Here is a 16,446-nt window from a genome sequence, read left to right as displayed (position 1 = left end):
GAGAATGGCGTAAACCCGGGAGGCGGAGCTTGCAGTGAGCCGAGATCGCGCCACTGCACTCCAGCCTGGGCGACTAAGCGAGACTCTGTCTCAAAAAAAAAAATAAATAAATAAAATAAAATAAAAGTGGTATTCTGAAGTTACTACCCTGATTGATGACAGGGAGAGAGACCAGGAAACCACTGTGTTGTAATCCCTGAGGAAACCTTACACCTTTACTTGCTTTATTATCAGGTGGTTTCCAGGATGTAAGCCATACAGCCAGAAGGCAGGGTGCAGAGGAGAGGCGGCAGAGATGGTACACTCGTACAGAAGCTTCTCCTGATTGTCCACCGAATAGAAGGCAAGCTTCCCCTCCTCAAGGTTCAGCCAGATGCCCACCACCCCAGGTCTGTCTGAGCCAAGGACAGTTTCCTTGACCATGTGCCATGCAGAGAGCTGGTTAGTCCCCTTCCATTCCACACAACAAGAGTCCATAGTCCTTCCCAGGACCTGGTCACGGCTCATCTCCCAGGAAGCCACCCCAACTGCCCAGTGGCTGCAGTTCCTAGTGTCCACTTCCCAGTAATGCTTTCCAGAAAAGAGGGCCTGGGAACACAAGACCTGGCTGGTAGAAAACCTCTCACAGCTCCAGCGATAGGGTTGTGGGCGGTGAGACACAGTCACTGTACGGGAATCCGTGGACACCTCCAGGCTGCAGGAAAGGCTCTTCAAGTTAAAGGTTGGATGGATGGCCCCTTTGGGAAAAAAAAAAGAATACCAAGAACATGGCCAGTCATCTTTTGACCATCCATGCTAAGAAGTCTGGGAATAGCAAAAAGCAACTTTGTATCTTTTGGTGTGATGTTTCACTCACACTGGCATTAAAATTATTCGGTGGGATGTTTCACTCACACTGGCATTAAAATTATTTGGTGTGATGTTTCACTCACACTGGCATTAAAATTATTCGGTGTGATGTTTCACTCACACTGGCATTAAAATTATTCGGTGGGATGTTTCACTCACACTGGCATTAAAATTATTTGGTGTGACGTTTCACTCACACTGGCATTAAAATTGGTACATCACCCAACAGAAAGAAATGATAAATGTTTCAGATGATAGATAAGCTAACTACCTTGATCTGATCACTATGCATCATATGTATTAAAACATCACTATGTATCCCATAAATATGTACAATGACTACATTTATTTATTTTAAAAATTTATTTAGAAAAGAAGCAGGATTTTGCCATGTTTCCCAGGCTGGTGTTGAACTCCTGAGCTCCAGCAATCCTGCCATCTCAGCCTCCCAAAGTGCTGCGATTACAGGCATGAGCCACTGCACCCAGACTATACAATTATTATATGTCAATTTTAAAAATCAGGCCAGCCCGGCGCGGTGGCTCACGCCTCTAATCCCAGCACTTTGGGAGGCCGAGGCAGGCAGATCACAAGGTCAGGAGATCAAGACCATCCTGACTAACACGGTGAAACCCTGTCTCTACTAAAAACACAAAAAATTAGCCAGGCATGGTGGTAGGCTCCTGTAGCAGAGCTTGCAGTGAGCCGAGATCACGCCACTGCACTCTAGCCTGGGCGACAGAGCGAGGCTCCGTCTCAAAAAAAAAAAAAAAAAAAATTAGCTGGGCATAGTAGCTCATGCCTGTAATCCCAGCTACTCGGGAGGCTGAGGCAGGAAAATTGCTTGAGCCTGGGAGGCAGAGGTTGCAGTGAGCCAAGATGTGCCACTGCACTCCAGCCTGGGGAACAGAGAAGATTTTGTCTCAAAAACAAAACAAAACAAAACAAACAAACAAACAAACGGCGGCCCACGCCTATTATCCCAGCACTTTGGGAGGCTGAGGCGGGCAGATCACGAGGTCAGGAGTTTGAGACCAGCCATGGCTAACCTGGTGAAACCCCGTTTCTACTAAAAATACAAAAAATTAGCCAGGCATGGTAGCACATGCCTGTAATCCCAGCTACTCGGGAGGCTGAGGCAGGGGAATCATTTGAACCCAGGAGCCAGAGGTTGCAGTGAGCCGAGATCGTGCCATTGCACTCCAGCTTGGGCAACAAGAGCGAAACTCCTTCTCAAAAAAAAAAAAAAAAAAAAATTCAAGCCAGGCACAGTGGCTCATGCCTGGAATCCCAGCACTTTGAGAGGCTGAGGTGGGAGGATCACTTGAGGCGAGGAGTTCCAGACCAGCCTGGGCAACATAGAGAGACCCTGTCTCTACAAAAATAAGCAAGCAAACAACAAAAAATTGGTACATTGACTTGCAATTTTCTATACATACCTCTGATATTATTATATCAACAATACCCCTTTCCCATATTAATTTTTACTAACCCACTAGTCATCTTTTAGGAAGCCCTCTTGGCATCCCACCCAGCAAAGTCATCTCTTGCTTTTCTCAACACCTCTGGTGCTTTATGTGTTCTCTCATGATACTTACCAGCTTCTATCTATCTATCTATCTACCTACCTACCTACCTACCTACCTACCTATATATATATATTTTTTGAGACAGAGTTTTGCTCTTGTTGCCCAGGCTGGAGTGCAATGGCACGATCTCAGCTCACCACAACCTCTGCCTCCCAGGTTCAAGCAATTCTCCTGCGTTGGCCTCCAGAGAAGCTGTGATTACAGACATGCACCACCATGCCTGGCTAATTTTGTATTTTTAGTAGAGACGGGGTTTCTCCATGTTGGCCAGGCTGGTCTCGAACTCCCGACCTCAAGTGATCCACCTGCCTCGGCCTCCCAAAGTGCTGGGATTATAGGCATGAGCCACCGTGCCTGGCCCATCTTCTATCTATCTAGCTGTTTATACCTTCCCAGTTAAACTGAAACTTCCTGATGAAGGACCATATCTTATTCACTTTGTATATTTAATACGGTTTCCTATTGAGTGAATAAATTGCTAACTCTTATAAAACATGACTACTCTAGGTGTTTTACTCATACTCACTCACTTAACCCTCATAGCAATCCCGCAAGAGAAGTACTATATTATCTCCGTTTTACAGATGAGGAAACCCAGGCTCTAGGAGTTTAAGTGACTTGTTCAAGATCACACAGCTAGTTAGTGGAGCTGCTGGGCTTCAAACCCAAGCAGTCTGGCTCCGGGATCCATGCTCTTAAGGACTGTCCCAGACTGAGATGGCAGAAATATCTCAGCAGGTTTAGGAAAAGGCAGTTGGTTGTAGTTGGTGGCCACAGCACAGATGCAGAAATACCTCAGCAGGTTTGGGTATTTGGCTGTAGTTGGTGGCCACAGCAGAGAGGCTCAAAGGTTGGCTGGACTCTTGAGTGCTCTTGGATCTAGAGTCTCAACCTGCTTTGCCTTTGCAATCAGCTCCCCTCGTGGAGGGACCTAGTATAGGGAACACACTCATGTGCAGTAAGCCAAGGAGTGGCCCTAGCAGTAGGGAGATGGACATACGATGTTCTCGAAGCTCTGCTCCACAGCAAGCCAAACCCAGGTTTAAAGTGGACCACATACTTACACTGAGCAAACTGAGAAGCTCTCTTGAGTGCAGGGTGGCTCTGGTCAGGCAATGGGCATGAGGAGGAAGATGGGGCTTCCGGGAGTTCTCCTAAATAACAAAAAAATTAAGAGAGGAAAGTCCCATCAGAAAAAGGCAAACTGAAGGTATCCAAACATCATGATCAGGGCACATGGCTTGTCTTCTTATCATCTGCACATTTTTCAGTGTCAGGACCGGATCAGGCAGAGGCAGTGCCTGTAGCCCGGGTATGTGCACCTCCATGTTCTCACTGTGGACTTTTCACTCTTTCTTCACTAAGCTCTCAGCTCCTTGCTGGGAAAGATCTCGTCCATCTATGTGTTCTAAGCACCAAGCCCCATACCAGCCCCACAGATAGAAGGTATTTTATGCACACTCATAAAATAAAATTAACTAACACAGTTCCAGGGGATTGCAGCACCCTAACACCTAGAATATCCAGGATCCCCAAGTCAATGCTTTAAACAGGTGTTAAACTGGGTAACATGAGTTGGTGTGAAACTCATCACCACTGCTGACACCTCCTAATTCCCTCTCAATGTGCTAAAGTTTAATTATTAACTTAAAGCAGTCATCTGTGCTAGAGTGCAATGACCACGTCAGGCAGATAAGTAAGGGAAGTCCTAGAGTGCAGACTTTGAAGGCAAAATCTTGTCCTATTTGTATCTTGAAGTGACAGCAGCTGAAGTGAATCTAAGACTCTGCCTGAGAAGAGACAAAAGACCTTGTCTAGGGTGTGCTTGTGATAACTTAGGTCATGAGAGCAAGAGAGCTGCCTGTCAAGAGGTCATCCTCAAAGTTCAGGTGGGAACTGAAGCAATCCATGTGTCCATAGAAAGAGAAATGGATAAAGAAATGTGATGTATACATACAATGGAATATTATTTAACCTTAAAAAGTAACAAATTATGGCAGGGCGTGGTGGCTCACACCTGTAATCCCAGCACTTTGGGAGGCCAAGGCGGGCAGATCACAAGGTCAGGAGTTCAAGACCAGCCTGGCCAATATGGTGAAACCCCATCTCTACTAAAAATACAAAAATTAGCCAGGTGTGGTGGCACGCGGCTGTAGTTCCAGCTACTTGGGAAGCTGAGGCAGGAGAATCGCTTGAACCCGGGAGGCGGAGGTTGCAGTGAGCCGAGATCATGACACTGACTCCAGCCTGGGCGACAAAGCGAGACTCCATCTCAAAAAAAAGGTAATGAATTCTGGCTAGACACGGTGGCTCATGCCTGTAATCCCAGCACTTTGGGAGGCTGAGATGGGCAGATCACCTGAGGTCAGGAGTTCCAGACCTCCCTGGCCAACATGGCAAAACCCTGTTGCTACTAAAAATACACACACACAAACACACACACACACACACACAAAATTAGTCAGGGGTGGCAGCACATGCCTATAATCCCAGCTACTACTCAGGAGGCAGAGGTGGGAGAATCGCTTGAATCCAGGAGGCACAGGTTGCAGTGAGTTGAGATCGTGCCACTGCACTCCAGCCTGGATGATAGAGCAAGACTCCATCTCAAACAACAAAAAAAAAGTAACAAATTCTGATATATGCTACAACATAGGTGAGCTTGGGGAACATTACACTAAGTGAAGTAAACCTCTCACACACAAATATTGTATGATTCCACTCACATGAGGTATCTAGAATAGTCAAATTCATAGACAGAAAGTGGAATAGTGGTTGCTGGGTGTGAGGGGGTTGAGGGAATGTGGAATTGTTGCTTAATGGATATAGTTTCAATTCTGCAACATGAAGCAAGGCATGGTGGCCCATGCTTATAGTCCCAGCTAGTTAGGAGGCTGAGGCAGGAGGATCACTTGAGGCCAGGAGTTCCAGACCAGCCTGGGCAACATAATGAGACCCTGTCTCTACAAAACAATTCTTTTTTTTTTTTTTTTTTTTTTTTTGAGATGGACCGCTCTGTCGCCCAGGCTGGAGTGCAGTGGCGCAATCTCAGCTCACTGCAAGCTCCACCTCCAGGGTTCACACCATTCTCCTGCCTCAGCCGCCCGAGTAGCTGGGACTACGGACGCCTGCCACCACACCCGGCTAATTGTTTGTATTTTTAGTAGAGACAAGGTTTCACCATGTTAGCCAGGATGGTCTCGATCTCCTGATCTTGTGATCCGCCCACCTCGGCCTCCCAAAGTGCTGGGATTACAGGCCAAACAATTCTTTAAATAGCTGAACATGGCGGTGTGAGCCTACAGTCCTGGCTACTGGGGAGGCTGAAGCAGGAGGACTGAGGTTACAGTGAGCCATGGTTGTGCCACTGTACTCTAGCCTGGGCAACAAAGTAAGACCTATCCCTAAAATTAAAATTAAAGTTACAGGTCAGGCACAGTGGCTCACACCTGTAATCCCAGCACTTTGGGAGGCCAAGACAGGTGGATCACCTGAGCCCAGGAGTTCAAGACCAGCCTGGCCAACATGGCGTAACCCTGTCTCCACTAAAAATACAAAACGAATTAGCCAGGTGTGGTGGTGGATGCCTGTAATGCCAGCTACTCCGGAGGCTGAGGCAGGAGAATCGTTTGAACCCAGGAGGTGGAGGTTGCAGTGAGCCAAGATCGTGCCATTGCATTCCAGCCTGGGCAACAAGAGTGAAACTCCATATCAAAAAAAAAAAAAATTAAAGTTACAAAAAAGAAAATGATCTGGAGATTGGTTATATGATAATGTAAGCACACTTAACAGTACTGAGCTCTGAGCTGCCTACATTTTTGTTGTTGTAGCCAAGGCTGGAGTGCAGTGGCTCGATTTCCGCTCACTACAACTTCTGCCTCCCAGGCTCAAGTGATACTCCCACTTCAGCCTCCCAAGTAGCTGGGACTACAGGCGTGCGCCACCACAGCAGGCTAGTTTTTGTATTTTTGGTAGAGAAGTGGGTCTCACTGTTACCCAGGCTGCTCTTGAACTCCTGGACTCAGGTGATGTGCCCACCTCAACCTCCCAAAGTGCTGTGATTACAGGCGTGAGCCACTGCACCTGACTGAGCTGCCTACTTGAAAACAGTCAATTTTATGTTATATATATTTTCACCACAATTTAGAAAAACACAAACTTCAGATGAATATCACTGTTCTCCTATTTAGCTGATAGGATTGTTACTTATTGTTAATTAGTGTTTTTAAAATGTTTGACTGGGCACAGTGGCTCACGCCTGTAATCCCAACAATTTTGGGAAGTTGAGTCAGGAGGATCACTTGAGCCCAAGGGTGGGAGACCAGCCTGGGCAACATGGCAAAACCCCATCTCTACAAAAAGTACAAAAAAATTAGCTGAGTGTGGTGGCACACGCCTGTATTCCCAGCTACTTGGGAGTCTTCGGCGGGAAGATCACCTGAGCCTGGGAGATTGAGGCTGCAGTGACTGCGCCACTGCACTCCAGCCTGGGTAACAAAGAACCTGTCTCAAAATAAAAAAATTAATTAATTAATTAATTCAGCAGAATGCAGATTATAAACAAAAGAAAAAGAAAGGAAAAAAATTTTTATAAACGTTTGCAAGACCTACTGAAGTTATTTACTTTTTTTTTTTAATTAACACTCCCTAATACTTTTATCTCTATTGATGAGAGAAATAATCTACACTTAACCATGGAAAAACTGATAATTTTCCAAAGAATCATGGTTATCCAGTTAAGAGCAACATTTTAAGCAGAGCAATATCCTTAAACATGAAAATGCTATGAGATATGTCTATAAAGTGGCACTATGCAAATCTTATTTAAAATTCGCTAGGGGCTCAGTGTGGTGGTTCATGCCTATAATCCCAGCGCTTTGGGAGCCAAAGCACAAGGATTGCTGGAGGCTAGGAGATCAACACCAGCCTGGGCAATAAAGTGAGATCCCTGTCTCTATTTAAAAAACAAATAAGGCCAGGCGCAGTGGCTCACGCCTGTAATCCCAGCACTTTAGGAGGCTGAGGCAGGCAGATCACCTGAGGTCAGGAGTTTAAGACCAGCCCGGCCAACATGGTGAAACCCCGTCTCTACTAAAAATACAAAAATTAACCAGATGTGGTGGTGGCAGCTTGTAATCCCAGCTGCTCAGGAGGCTGAGGTAGGAGAATCGCTTGAACCCGGGAGGCAGAGGCTGTGGTGAGCCGAAATCATGCCACTGCACTCCAGCCTGGGCGACAGAGCGAAACTCTGTCTCAAAAATAATAACAATAATAATAAACAAATAAAACAAAATGCACTAGGATACATGCTGAGATATACTTGAAATGAGTCAAAGGTTTAAATGTAAAACATGAAACCACAGATTTAAATGTAAACTGTAAAAGTAAAAACACACACATATACCTGAGAAAATTCCTTTCTAAACTTCAGGGGGTTGAGTTTTCTAACTAAAACTTAAAATCTACAATGCATAAAAGAAAAAACGAATAAAATTTACTACACGAAAATAGAAGCAAGACCTCTTCTCCACAAAAAAATAAACAAAAAATTAACTGAGCGTGGTAGCGCCACCTGCAGTCCCACCTACTCAAGGAGCTAAGATGAACTAATTGCTTGAGCCCAGGAGTTCCAGGCCAGCCTAGGCAACATAGCAAAACCCTGTCTCTCCCCAAAACACAAGAATTAGCCGGGCGCGCTGACATGTGCCTGCGGTCCCAGCTACTCAGGAGGCTAAGGAGGGAGGATCACTTGAGCCTGGGAGGTCAAGGCTGGGGTGAGCCATGATCGCACCACTGCACTCCAGCCTGGGCAACAAAGTAAAACCTTGTCTCAAAAAAATAAAAAAGAAATATTTAGAGCCCAGGAATTGCCACAGCACTCTAGTCAACCAGTCTAGGCAACAGAACAAGACCCTGTCTCCTGTCTCTAAAAAAAAAAAATTGAGGCCAGGCATGGTGGTTCACACCTGTAATCCCAGCACTTTGGCAGGCAGAGATAGAAGGATTGCTTGAGCCTAGGAGTTTGAGACCAGCCTGGGCAAAACAGTGAGATTTCATCTCTATAAAAAATTATGTAAAGGCCAGGCGCGGTGGCTCATTCCTGTGTAATCCCAACACGTTGGGAGGCCAAAGCAGGTGGATCACCTGAGGTCAGGAGTTTGAGACCAGCCTGACCAACATGGAGAAACCCTGTCTCTACTAAAAATATAAAAATTAGCCAGGTGTGGTGCCACAGGCCTGTAATCTCAGCTACTTGGGAGACTAAGGCAGGAGAATCGTTTGAACCCGGGAGACAGATGTTGCAGTGAGCCAGGTCACACTTTTGCACTTTAGCCTGGGCAACAAGAGCGAAACTCCTTAAAAAAAAAAAAAAAAAATTATATAAATTTAAAAATGTCTATATGGCATTATAAAACCTGTAAAAGATACATAAAAAGACAAATGACATATTAAGAAACAAAATTTGCAATTCATATAACAAATAAAAGGTTAATCTCTTTAATTTACAAAGAGCTCCTAAATGTCAATTTTTAGAAGACCAATAACACAAGATATGAAAGACAATTCATGGAGAAACACAAATTAAAAGTGTAGTATAGGCCGGGCATGGTGGCTCATGCCTGTAATCCCAGCACTTTGGGAGACCAAGGGAAGCAGATCACCTGAGGTCAGGAGTTCGAGACCAGCCTGACCAACATGGCAAAACCCCGCCTCTACTAAAAGTACAAAAATTAGTCAGGCCTGGTGGCGGTGCCTGTAAGCCCAGCTACTCAGGAGGCTGAGGCAGGAGAATCACTTGAACCTGGGAGACAGAGGTCGCAGCGTGCTGAGATCGCCCCACTGTGCTCCAACCTGGATGACAAGAACAAGATTCAGTCTCAAAAAAAACAAAAAACAAAAAAAACCCAAAAACGTGCAGTATACTCTCACATCAATATATTTTCTTGAGTCACAGTTTCATTCTTATTGCCCAGGCTGGAGGACAATGGCACAGTCTTGGCTCACTACAACCTCTGCCTGCCGGGTTCAAGCGATTCTCCTGCCTCAACCTCCCAAGTATCTGGGATTACAGGCACCCACCACCAAGACTGGCTAATTTCACATCAATATTTTCACCCATGAGATTGGTTTAAAAAAAAAAAAGGAGGCCGGGCGCGGTGGCTCAAGCCTGTAATCCCAGCACTTTGGGAGGCCGAGGCGGGCGGATCACGAGGTCAGGAGATCAAGACCATCCTGGCTAACCCGGTGAAACCCTGTCTCTACTAAAAAATACAAAAAAACTAGCCGGGCGAGGTGGCGGGCGCCTGTAGTCCCAGCTGCTCGGGAGGCTGAGGCAGGAGAATGGCGTGAACCCGGGAGGCAGAGCTTGCAGTGAGCTGAGATCTGGCCACTGCACTCCAGCCTGGGCGACAGAGCGAGACTCCGTCTCAAAAAAAAAAAAAAAAGGCAAATGTCTGCCAACACACTCAGTTGGCAGGTTGGGGACACACACTTTTTCTGTGGGAGTAAAGACTGGTATAACCCAACAGGAGGGTGATTTAGCAATGTATATCAAAATGACAAATGAATTCACCCTATGACCCAGCTAGCTTCACTACAATTTGAGCTACAATTATATCTGCACCCATATGAAACAATGTACACGCAGTTATTGATTTTAGCATTATTTGTCACTGTAAACAATTGGAAACAATCATGCATTCACCTGTAGAGGACTGAGTAAATAAATATTGGCATACCCAGATATTAGAATACTGAGCAGCTGTAAAAGGGAAAATGCGGCCGGGCGCGGCGGCTCATGCCTGTAATCCCAGCACTTTGGGAGGCCAAGGCAGGTGGATCACAAGGTCAGGAGATCGAGACCATCTTGGCTAACACGGTGAAACCCCGTCTCTACTAAAAATACAAAAAATTAGCCAGGCGTGGTGGCGGGCGCCTGTAGTCCCAGCTACTCAGGAGGCCGAGGCAGGAGAATGAGTGATCCCAGGAGGCAAAGCTTGCAGTGAGCCAAGATCACACCACTGCACTCCAGCCTGGGCAACACAGCAAGACTCCGTCTCAAAAAAAAAAAGGGGGGGGCGCGGAAATGCTCTAGGTACTAAAAAAAGCAAAGAAAAAATGTCCTAAGTACTGTACTGTAAAATGAAGATTAAGTAAAAGACAAAAGCAAAATGCAGGATAATATACATAATGTGCTATCTTTTGTGTATAAAAAAAAGATTGGGAGAAAGAAGAATATAAATTCATATTCGCTGACATTTGCATAAATAACTTCTGAACACTCAAAAAACTGTAATAACAGTGGTACACTGAGATGAGAGAATGGGGCAATTGGCAAGGATGGAAGAGAGATTGGGCTGTGTGCCCTTTTTATACTGTTCGTTGTTTTGTTTTTTTTTGAGATGGAGCTTCGCTCTTGTCACCCATACTGGAGTGCAGTGGCTCACTGCAACCTCCGCCTTCCGGGTTCAAGTGATTTTCCTGCCTAAGCCTCTGGAGTAGCTGGCACTACTGGAGCGTGCCACCACATCTGGCTAATTTTTTGTAGTTTTAGTAGAGACGGGGTTTCACCATGTTGGCCAGGCTGGTCTCGAACTCCTGACCTCAGGTGATCCACCTGCCTCGGCCTCACAGTGCTGGGATTACAGGCATGAGCCACGGCGCCCAGTCCTGTTTTGATTTTTGAATGAGAAATTTTAAATGTAACCCCCCAAAATTTAAAAATTGATCTTAAATTTGTATAAATAAATAAAATCACTAAGGAACCCAACCTAAGTTTAGAAGCACACAGGATACAAAGGTGCTTCCTTCTCAGATAATTTTTGGAACAATAAACTGCTCTCTAATTGTTTTCCTTAAGAAACTTTTCCCAAGGAATCATGCTTCTCCATTTACATAAGAAATGATTCTTCTTCTTCTTCTTCTTTTTTTTTTTTTTTTTTGAGACAGAGTTTCATTCTTGTTGCCTAGGCTAGAGTACAATGGTGTAACCTCTGCCTCCCAGGTTCAAGTGATTCTTGTGCCTCCACCTCCTGAGTAGCTGGGATTACAGGCACCCGCCACCACGTCCAGCTAATTTTTGTGTTTTTAGTAGAGACAGGGTTTCGCCAGGTTGACCGGGCTGGTCTTGAACTCTTGGCCTCAGGTGATCCACCCGCCTCAGTCTCCCAAAGTGCTGGGATTACAGGCATGAGCCACTGCGCCGGCCAGAAATGATTTTTAAAGTAGCATAAGATTGTTTAAATATGAAAATATAAAGGATATAAAAGCTATCAGAAGAGGAAAAGCTATAGAAGAAATGCCTCTAAAGCATATGAAGCTAGCAGTGGCCAGAGCAGGAGGAAGAACCCTGGGAGACCAGATAGAGCTAACGTCTAATGTCTGACAAGAAGGTGTTAGTTATTTTTCAATAACTCTGGAAGAACAACAGAGAAACTACAGGACCAGGACAGAAAAGTTCTTTTCTATATTATACTATTTAATATTAACATTAACACACTCCCCAGAGATTATATCTTTTTTTTTTTTTTTTTTTTTTTGAGATGGAGTCTCGCTCTGTCGCCCAGGCTGGAGTGCAGTGGCGCGATCTCGGCTCACTGCAAGCTCCGCCTCCCGGGTTCACGCCATTCTCCTGCCTCAGCCTCCCGAGTAGCTGGGACTACAGGCGCCCACAACCGCGCCCGGCTAATTTTTTGTATTTTTAGTAGAGACGGGGTTTCACCGTGGTCTCGATCTCCTGACCTTGTGATCCGCCCGCCTCAGCCTCCCAAAGTGCTGGGATTACAGGCGTGAGCCACCGCGCCCGGCTGGAGATTATATCTTGATAGACTGTATCAAGAACTAGTTACAAAGTGGCATGCTGGTTTCATTTGTTTGTAGACAAGATCTCCCTCTGTTGCCCAGGATGGAATGCAGTGGCATAATCACTCAGCCTTGAACCCCTGGCTCAAGTGATCCTCCAGCCTTAGCCTACAGAGTAGCTGGGACTACAGGTGTGCACCAACACATCTGGTTATTTTTTATTTTTTGTAGAGACAGGATCTCTCTCCATTGTCCAGGCTGGTCTCGAACTCCTGGCCTCAAGAGATCCTCTCACCTCAGCCTCCCAAAGCACTGGGATTACAGGCATGAGCCACCGCACTTGGCCTATATGCTTTGTTAAGAAAGACATTTACAGCCAGGTGCGGTGGCTCACACCTGTAATCCTAGCACTTTGGGAGGCTGAGGCGAGCCTTGAGGTCAGGAGTTCGAGATCAGCCTGTCCAACATGGTGAAACTCTGTCTCTACTTTAAAATAAAAAAAAGAAAAGAAAAAAAAAAAAACCCCGTGAAAATTAGCCAGGCATGGTGGCGCACGCCTGTAATTCCAGCCAAGATCGCACCACTGCACTCAAGCCTGGGTGACGGAGTGAGACTCTGTCTCAAAATAAAACAAAAACAAAAACAAAATAATTTAAAAAAAAAAAAAAAAAGGTAGACATTTACTAGTTAAAAATTTAAGGCTGGGCACGGTGGCTCACGCCTGTAATCCCAGCACTGTGGGAGGCTGAGGAGGGCAGATCATGAGGTCAGGAGATCGAGACCAGCCTGGCCAACATGGTGAAACCCCATCTCTACCAAAAACACAAAAAATTAGCCAAGCATGGTGGCGGCGCCTGTAGTCCCAGCTACTCGCGAGGCTGAGGCAAGAGAATGGCCTGAACCAGGAGGCAGAGCTTGCAGTGAGCCGAGATGGCGCCACTGCCCTCCAGCCTGCGCGACACAGCGAGACTTCATCTCAAAAAAAAAAAAAAAAGAAAAAAAGAAAAAAAAAATTTTTAAGTGGCCTTTTCAGAATCTCTGCAGTAAGATAACACACTTGATCAGTAAGGACCTGGGTGCATGGATCTTCAAAAATGAGTTTCTATCTATTAAGGACTTGTGATACATCACACCTTCAGTCATTGCCAAAAACATTCAGCCACAAAATCACTTCAGCCCACCCCTACCTGATTCATGACACCACAGTGGTAATACAGTGGGACTCTGGGATCCTATCCCCAGAGAACAAAGCCATGGAGCACTTTGCCACTCCCTGCAACTTCCATATTTAATCATCCTCCAATAAGTAAGATCAGCTCACCCTGCGTTTGTGCTTCAGGAGCCTCTTTCCGGGCGACGTTTTCTCGTAATTTTTCCTGAATTTCTTCTAGGTCTTGGAGAATATCTCTGATTCTCCCTGCAGCTGTGTCGGAAATCAACAGCTTTGGAGAAGTAATGGAAAGATCCACCCCAGAAGAAAAAACCTATTGATGAATCATTTAAAACTGAATAAATGGAAGTCCCCTATGCAGTCTATCAACTATTATATTCAAGTTCTTTTATTCATCTATAATTTTCTATGTAATTCCCAGCAAGTTTTTTTTTGTTTTTTTGTTTTTTTGTTTTTTTTTTGAGACGGAGTCTCGCTCTGTTGCCCAGGCTGGAGTGCAGTGGCGCGATCTCGGCTCACTGCAAGCTCCGCCTCCTGGGTTTACGCCATTCTCCTGCCTCAGCCTCCGGAGTAGCTGGGACTACAGGCGCCCGCCACCGCGCCCGGCTAATTTTTTGTATTTTTAGTAGAGACGGGGTTTCACCATGGTCTCGATCTCCTGACCTTGTGATCCGCCCGCCTCGGCCTCCCAAAGTGCTGGGATTACAGGCGTGAGCCACCGCGCCCGGCCCAGCAAGTTTTTAAAAACAAAATTAGGCCCTCAAAAAATATGCCTTGAAAACAATCTGGAATAATACATAACTACAGCAAAAATATCAAAGAGTGGTTATTTCTGGGTGATGGGGTTATGGAGCATTTTAATTTGCTTTATTTAATGCTATGTGTTTTCTAATATTTTGCACAATAAACATGGATTTCTTAGGTAATACCAAAAAAGTTTTAACATTTTTAGGCACATCTTTTTTTTTTTTTTTTTTTTTTTTTTTGAGACGGAATCTCGCTCTGTCACCCAGGCTGGAGTGCAGTGGCCGGATCTCAGCTCACTGCAAGCTCCGCCTCCCAGGTTTACGCCATTCTCCTGCCTCAGCCTCCCAAGTAGCTGGGACTGCAGGCGCCCGCCACCTCGCCCGGCTAGTTTTTTATATATTTTAGTAGAGACGGGGTTTCATCGTGTTAGCCAGGATGGTCTCGATCTCCTGACCTCATGATCCGCCCGTCTCGGCCTCCCAAAGTGCTGGGATTACAGGCTTGAGCCACCGCGCCCGGCCTTTAGGCACATCTTGTAGGGGCTTTATAAAATAAATACTACAGATAGTTACTGAGATAAACCATGGAGGTCAGAATAAACTTTTCAGCTGGGTGTGGTGGCTCACACCTATAATCCCAGCTACATGGAGGGTGAGGCAGGAGAATCACTTGAATCTGGAAGGTAGAGGTTGTAGTGAGCTGAGAAGATCATGCCACTGCACTACAGCCTGAGTGACAGAGCGAGATTCCATTTCAAAAAAAAAAAAAAAGAACGTTTTCCCACCTCTATCATTATATCATGTCGCTTCCCAAGAGCTACCTCTCAAATTGCCTGCATCTAGGTCCTGCTTGCTGGGGCCTCCAACACATGCTCCCTGATTTTCTTTAGCCTCAGGTCCTGTTCTTCCCCAATACAGCCCTTTATCTACTTACCAACTTCAACCCCTGACTTTCCTTCCCACCTTTGCATAATCCACTCCCCATTCTTTCCACCAATCAAAATATGGTAGTATTACACTTATTGAGTGTCTTCTACATGCTAGGTATTGCCCTTCTCTCATTTGCATAACAACCTCACAAAGTAGGTTTAGCAACCTGTAAAGAATCTCCATTTTACAAAAGAAGATGAAGTTCATGAAGGTTAACTAAATTGCCACAGTTAATTATAACAGCCCACATTTTAACATTGCTTAAGCACTTTTTTATACCTCTTTTAATCCTCACAATAAACCAATGATGTGGCAGGCCCTGTATCATTATTTCTATATTACAGATAGGAACCTGAGATGCAGATGGATGAAGTGACTTGCCCAAGGTCCTAATACTAGTGAATGACAATGTCAAGTCTGAAAGTCAGACTTTCCTTTTTTTTTTCTGAGACGGAGTTTCACTCTGTTTCCCAGGCTGGAGGGCAGTGGCGCGATCTTGGCTCACTGTAAACTCCGCTTCCCAGGTTCACGCCATTCTCTTGCCTCAGCCTCCTTAGTAGCTGGGACTACAGGTGCCTACCACCAGCCCAGCTAATTTTTTGTATTTTTAGTAGAGTCAGAGTTTCACCACATTAGCCAGGATGGTCTCAATCTCCTGACCTTGTGATTTGCCCGTCTCGGCCTCCCAAAGTGCTGGGATTACAGGCGTGAGCCACCACACCCGGCCGGACTCTCAGACTTTCTATCCCAACACGTCGCATCTCTGAAGATGCATTTATTTATACATTCAGTGGGTATTTGTTGAGCCCCTACTATAAGTGGGTACTTGGGTACTGTGCTAGTGCCTGGGGACACAATGGTGGACAAAAGAACAAAAGCATCAGCCAGGCGCAGTGGCGCACACCTGTAATCCCAGCACTTTGAGAGGCTGAGGCAGGTGGATCACAAGATCGGGAGTTTGAGGCCAGCCTGGCCAATATGGTGAAACCCCATCTCTACTAAAAATACAAAAATTAGCCAGGCGTGGTGGCAGGCACCTGTAGTACAAGCTACTCAGGAGGCTGAGGCAAGAGAATCACTTGAAGCTGGGAGGCGGAGGTTGCAATGAGCTGAGATGGCACCACTGCACTCCAGCCTGGCAACAGAGCAAGACTCTGTCTCAAAAAAAAAAAAAAAAAAAATCAAAAGTCCCTATTCTCATGAAGTTGAGAGTCCAGTGCAGGAAAAGGGAGGGGGACAGACATTAATATAGAGTATGGCACAAGTCATTACAAAGGTGCAATGGTGATAACTACTACAAATGAAAGGTACATGGAGTCCTCAGAGCCTCTAATGGGGGGATTTGATTTGTTTAAGGAAA

The 16,446-nt window shown here is 45.6% G+C and overlaps 1 protein-coding gene across 4 annotated transcripts in view; it reads right to left on the bottom strand.

The window, feature by feature from the left end:
• Positions 1–185: 185 nt before the first annotated feature.
• Positions 186–16,446, bottom strand: part of RNF135 (ring finger protein 135) — a 30,048-nt gene continuing 13,787 nt past the window's right edge. For 2 of the 4 annotated variants that reach the window (XM_015118995.3, XM_015118996.3), the window contains exons 3-5: positions 13,561–13,723; positions 3,503–3,592; positions 186–737 (exon numbers count right to left, since the gene is read on the bottom strand). In XM_015118995.3, the coding sequence (XP_014974481.3) occupies positions 208–737; positions 3,503–3,592; positions 13,561–13,723 (783 nt within the window). In that variant the 3' untranslated portion in view covers positions 186–207. Of the gene's footprint in view, positions 738–3,502; positions 3,593–6,876; positions 6,942–13,560; positions 13,724–16,446 lie in introns of all 4 variants that reach the window. The other 2 variants (XM_077970758.1, XM_015118997.3) reach the window with 2 other exon arrangements.

The sequence above is a fragment of the Macaca mulatta genome, chromosome 16, assembly GCF_049350105.2.
Source record: "Macaca mulatta isolate MMU2019108-1 chromosome 16, T2T-MMU8v2.0, whole genome shotgun sequence".
In the NCBI taxonomy this organism is placed as follows: domain Eukaryota; kingdom Metazoa; phylum Chordata; class Mammalia; order Primates; family Cercopithecidae; genus Macaca; species Macaca mulatta.
The sequence above is the reverse complement of the archived record's forward strand: the minus strand, read 5'-3'. Positions and strand labels throughout refer to the sequence as shown.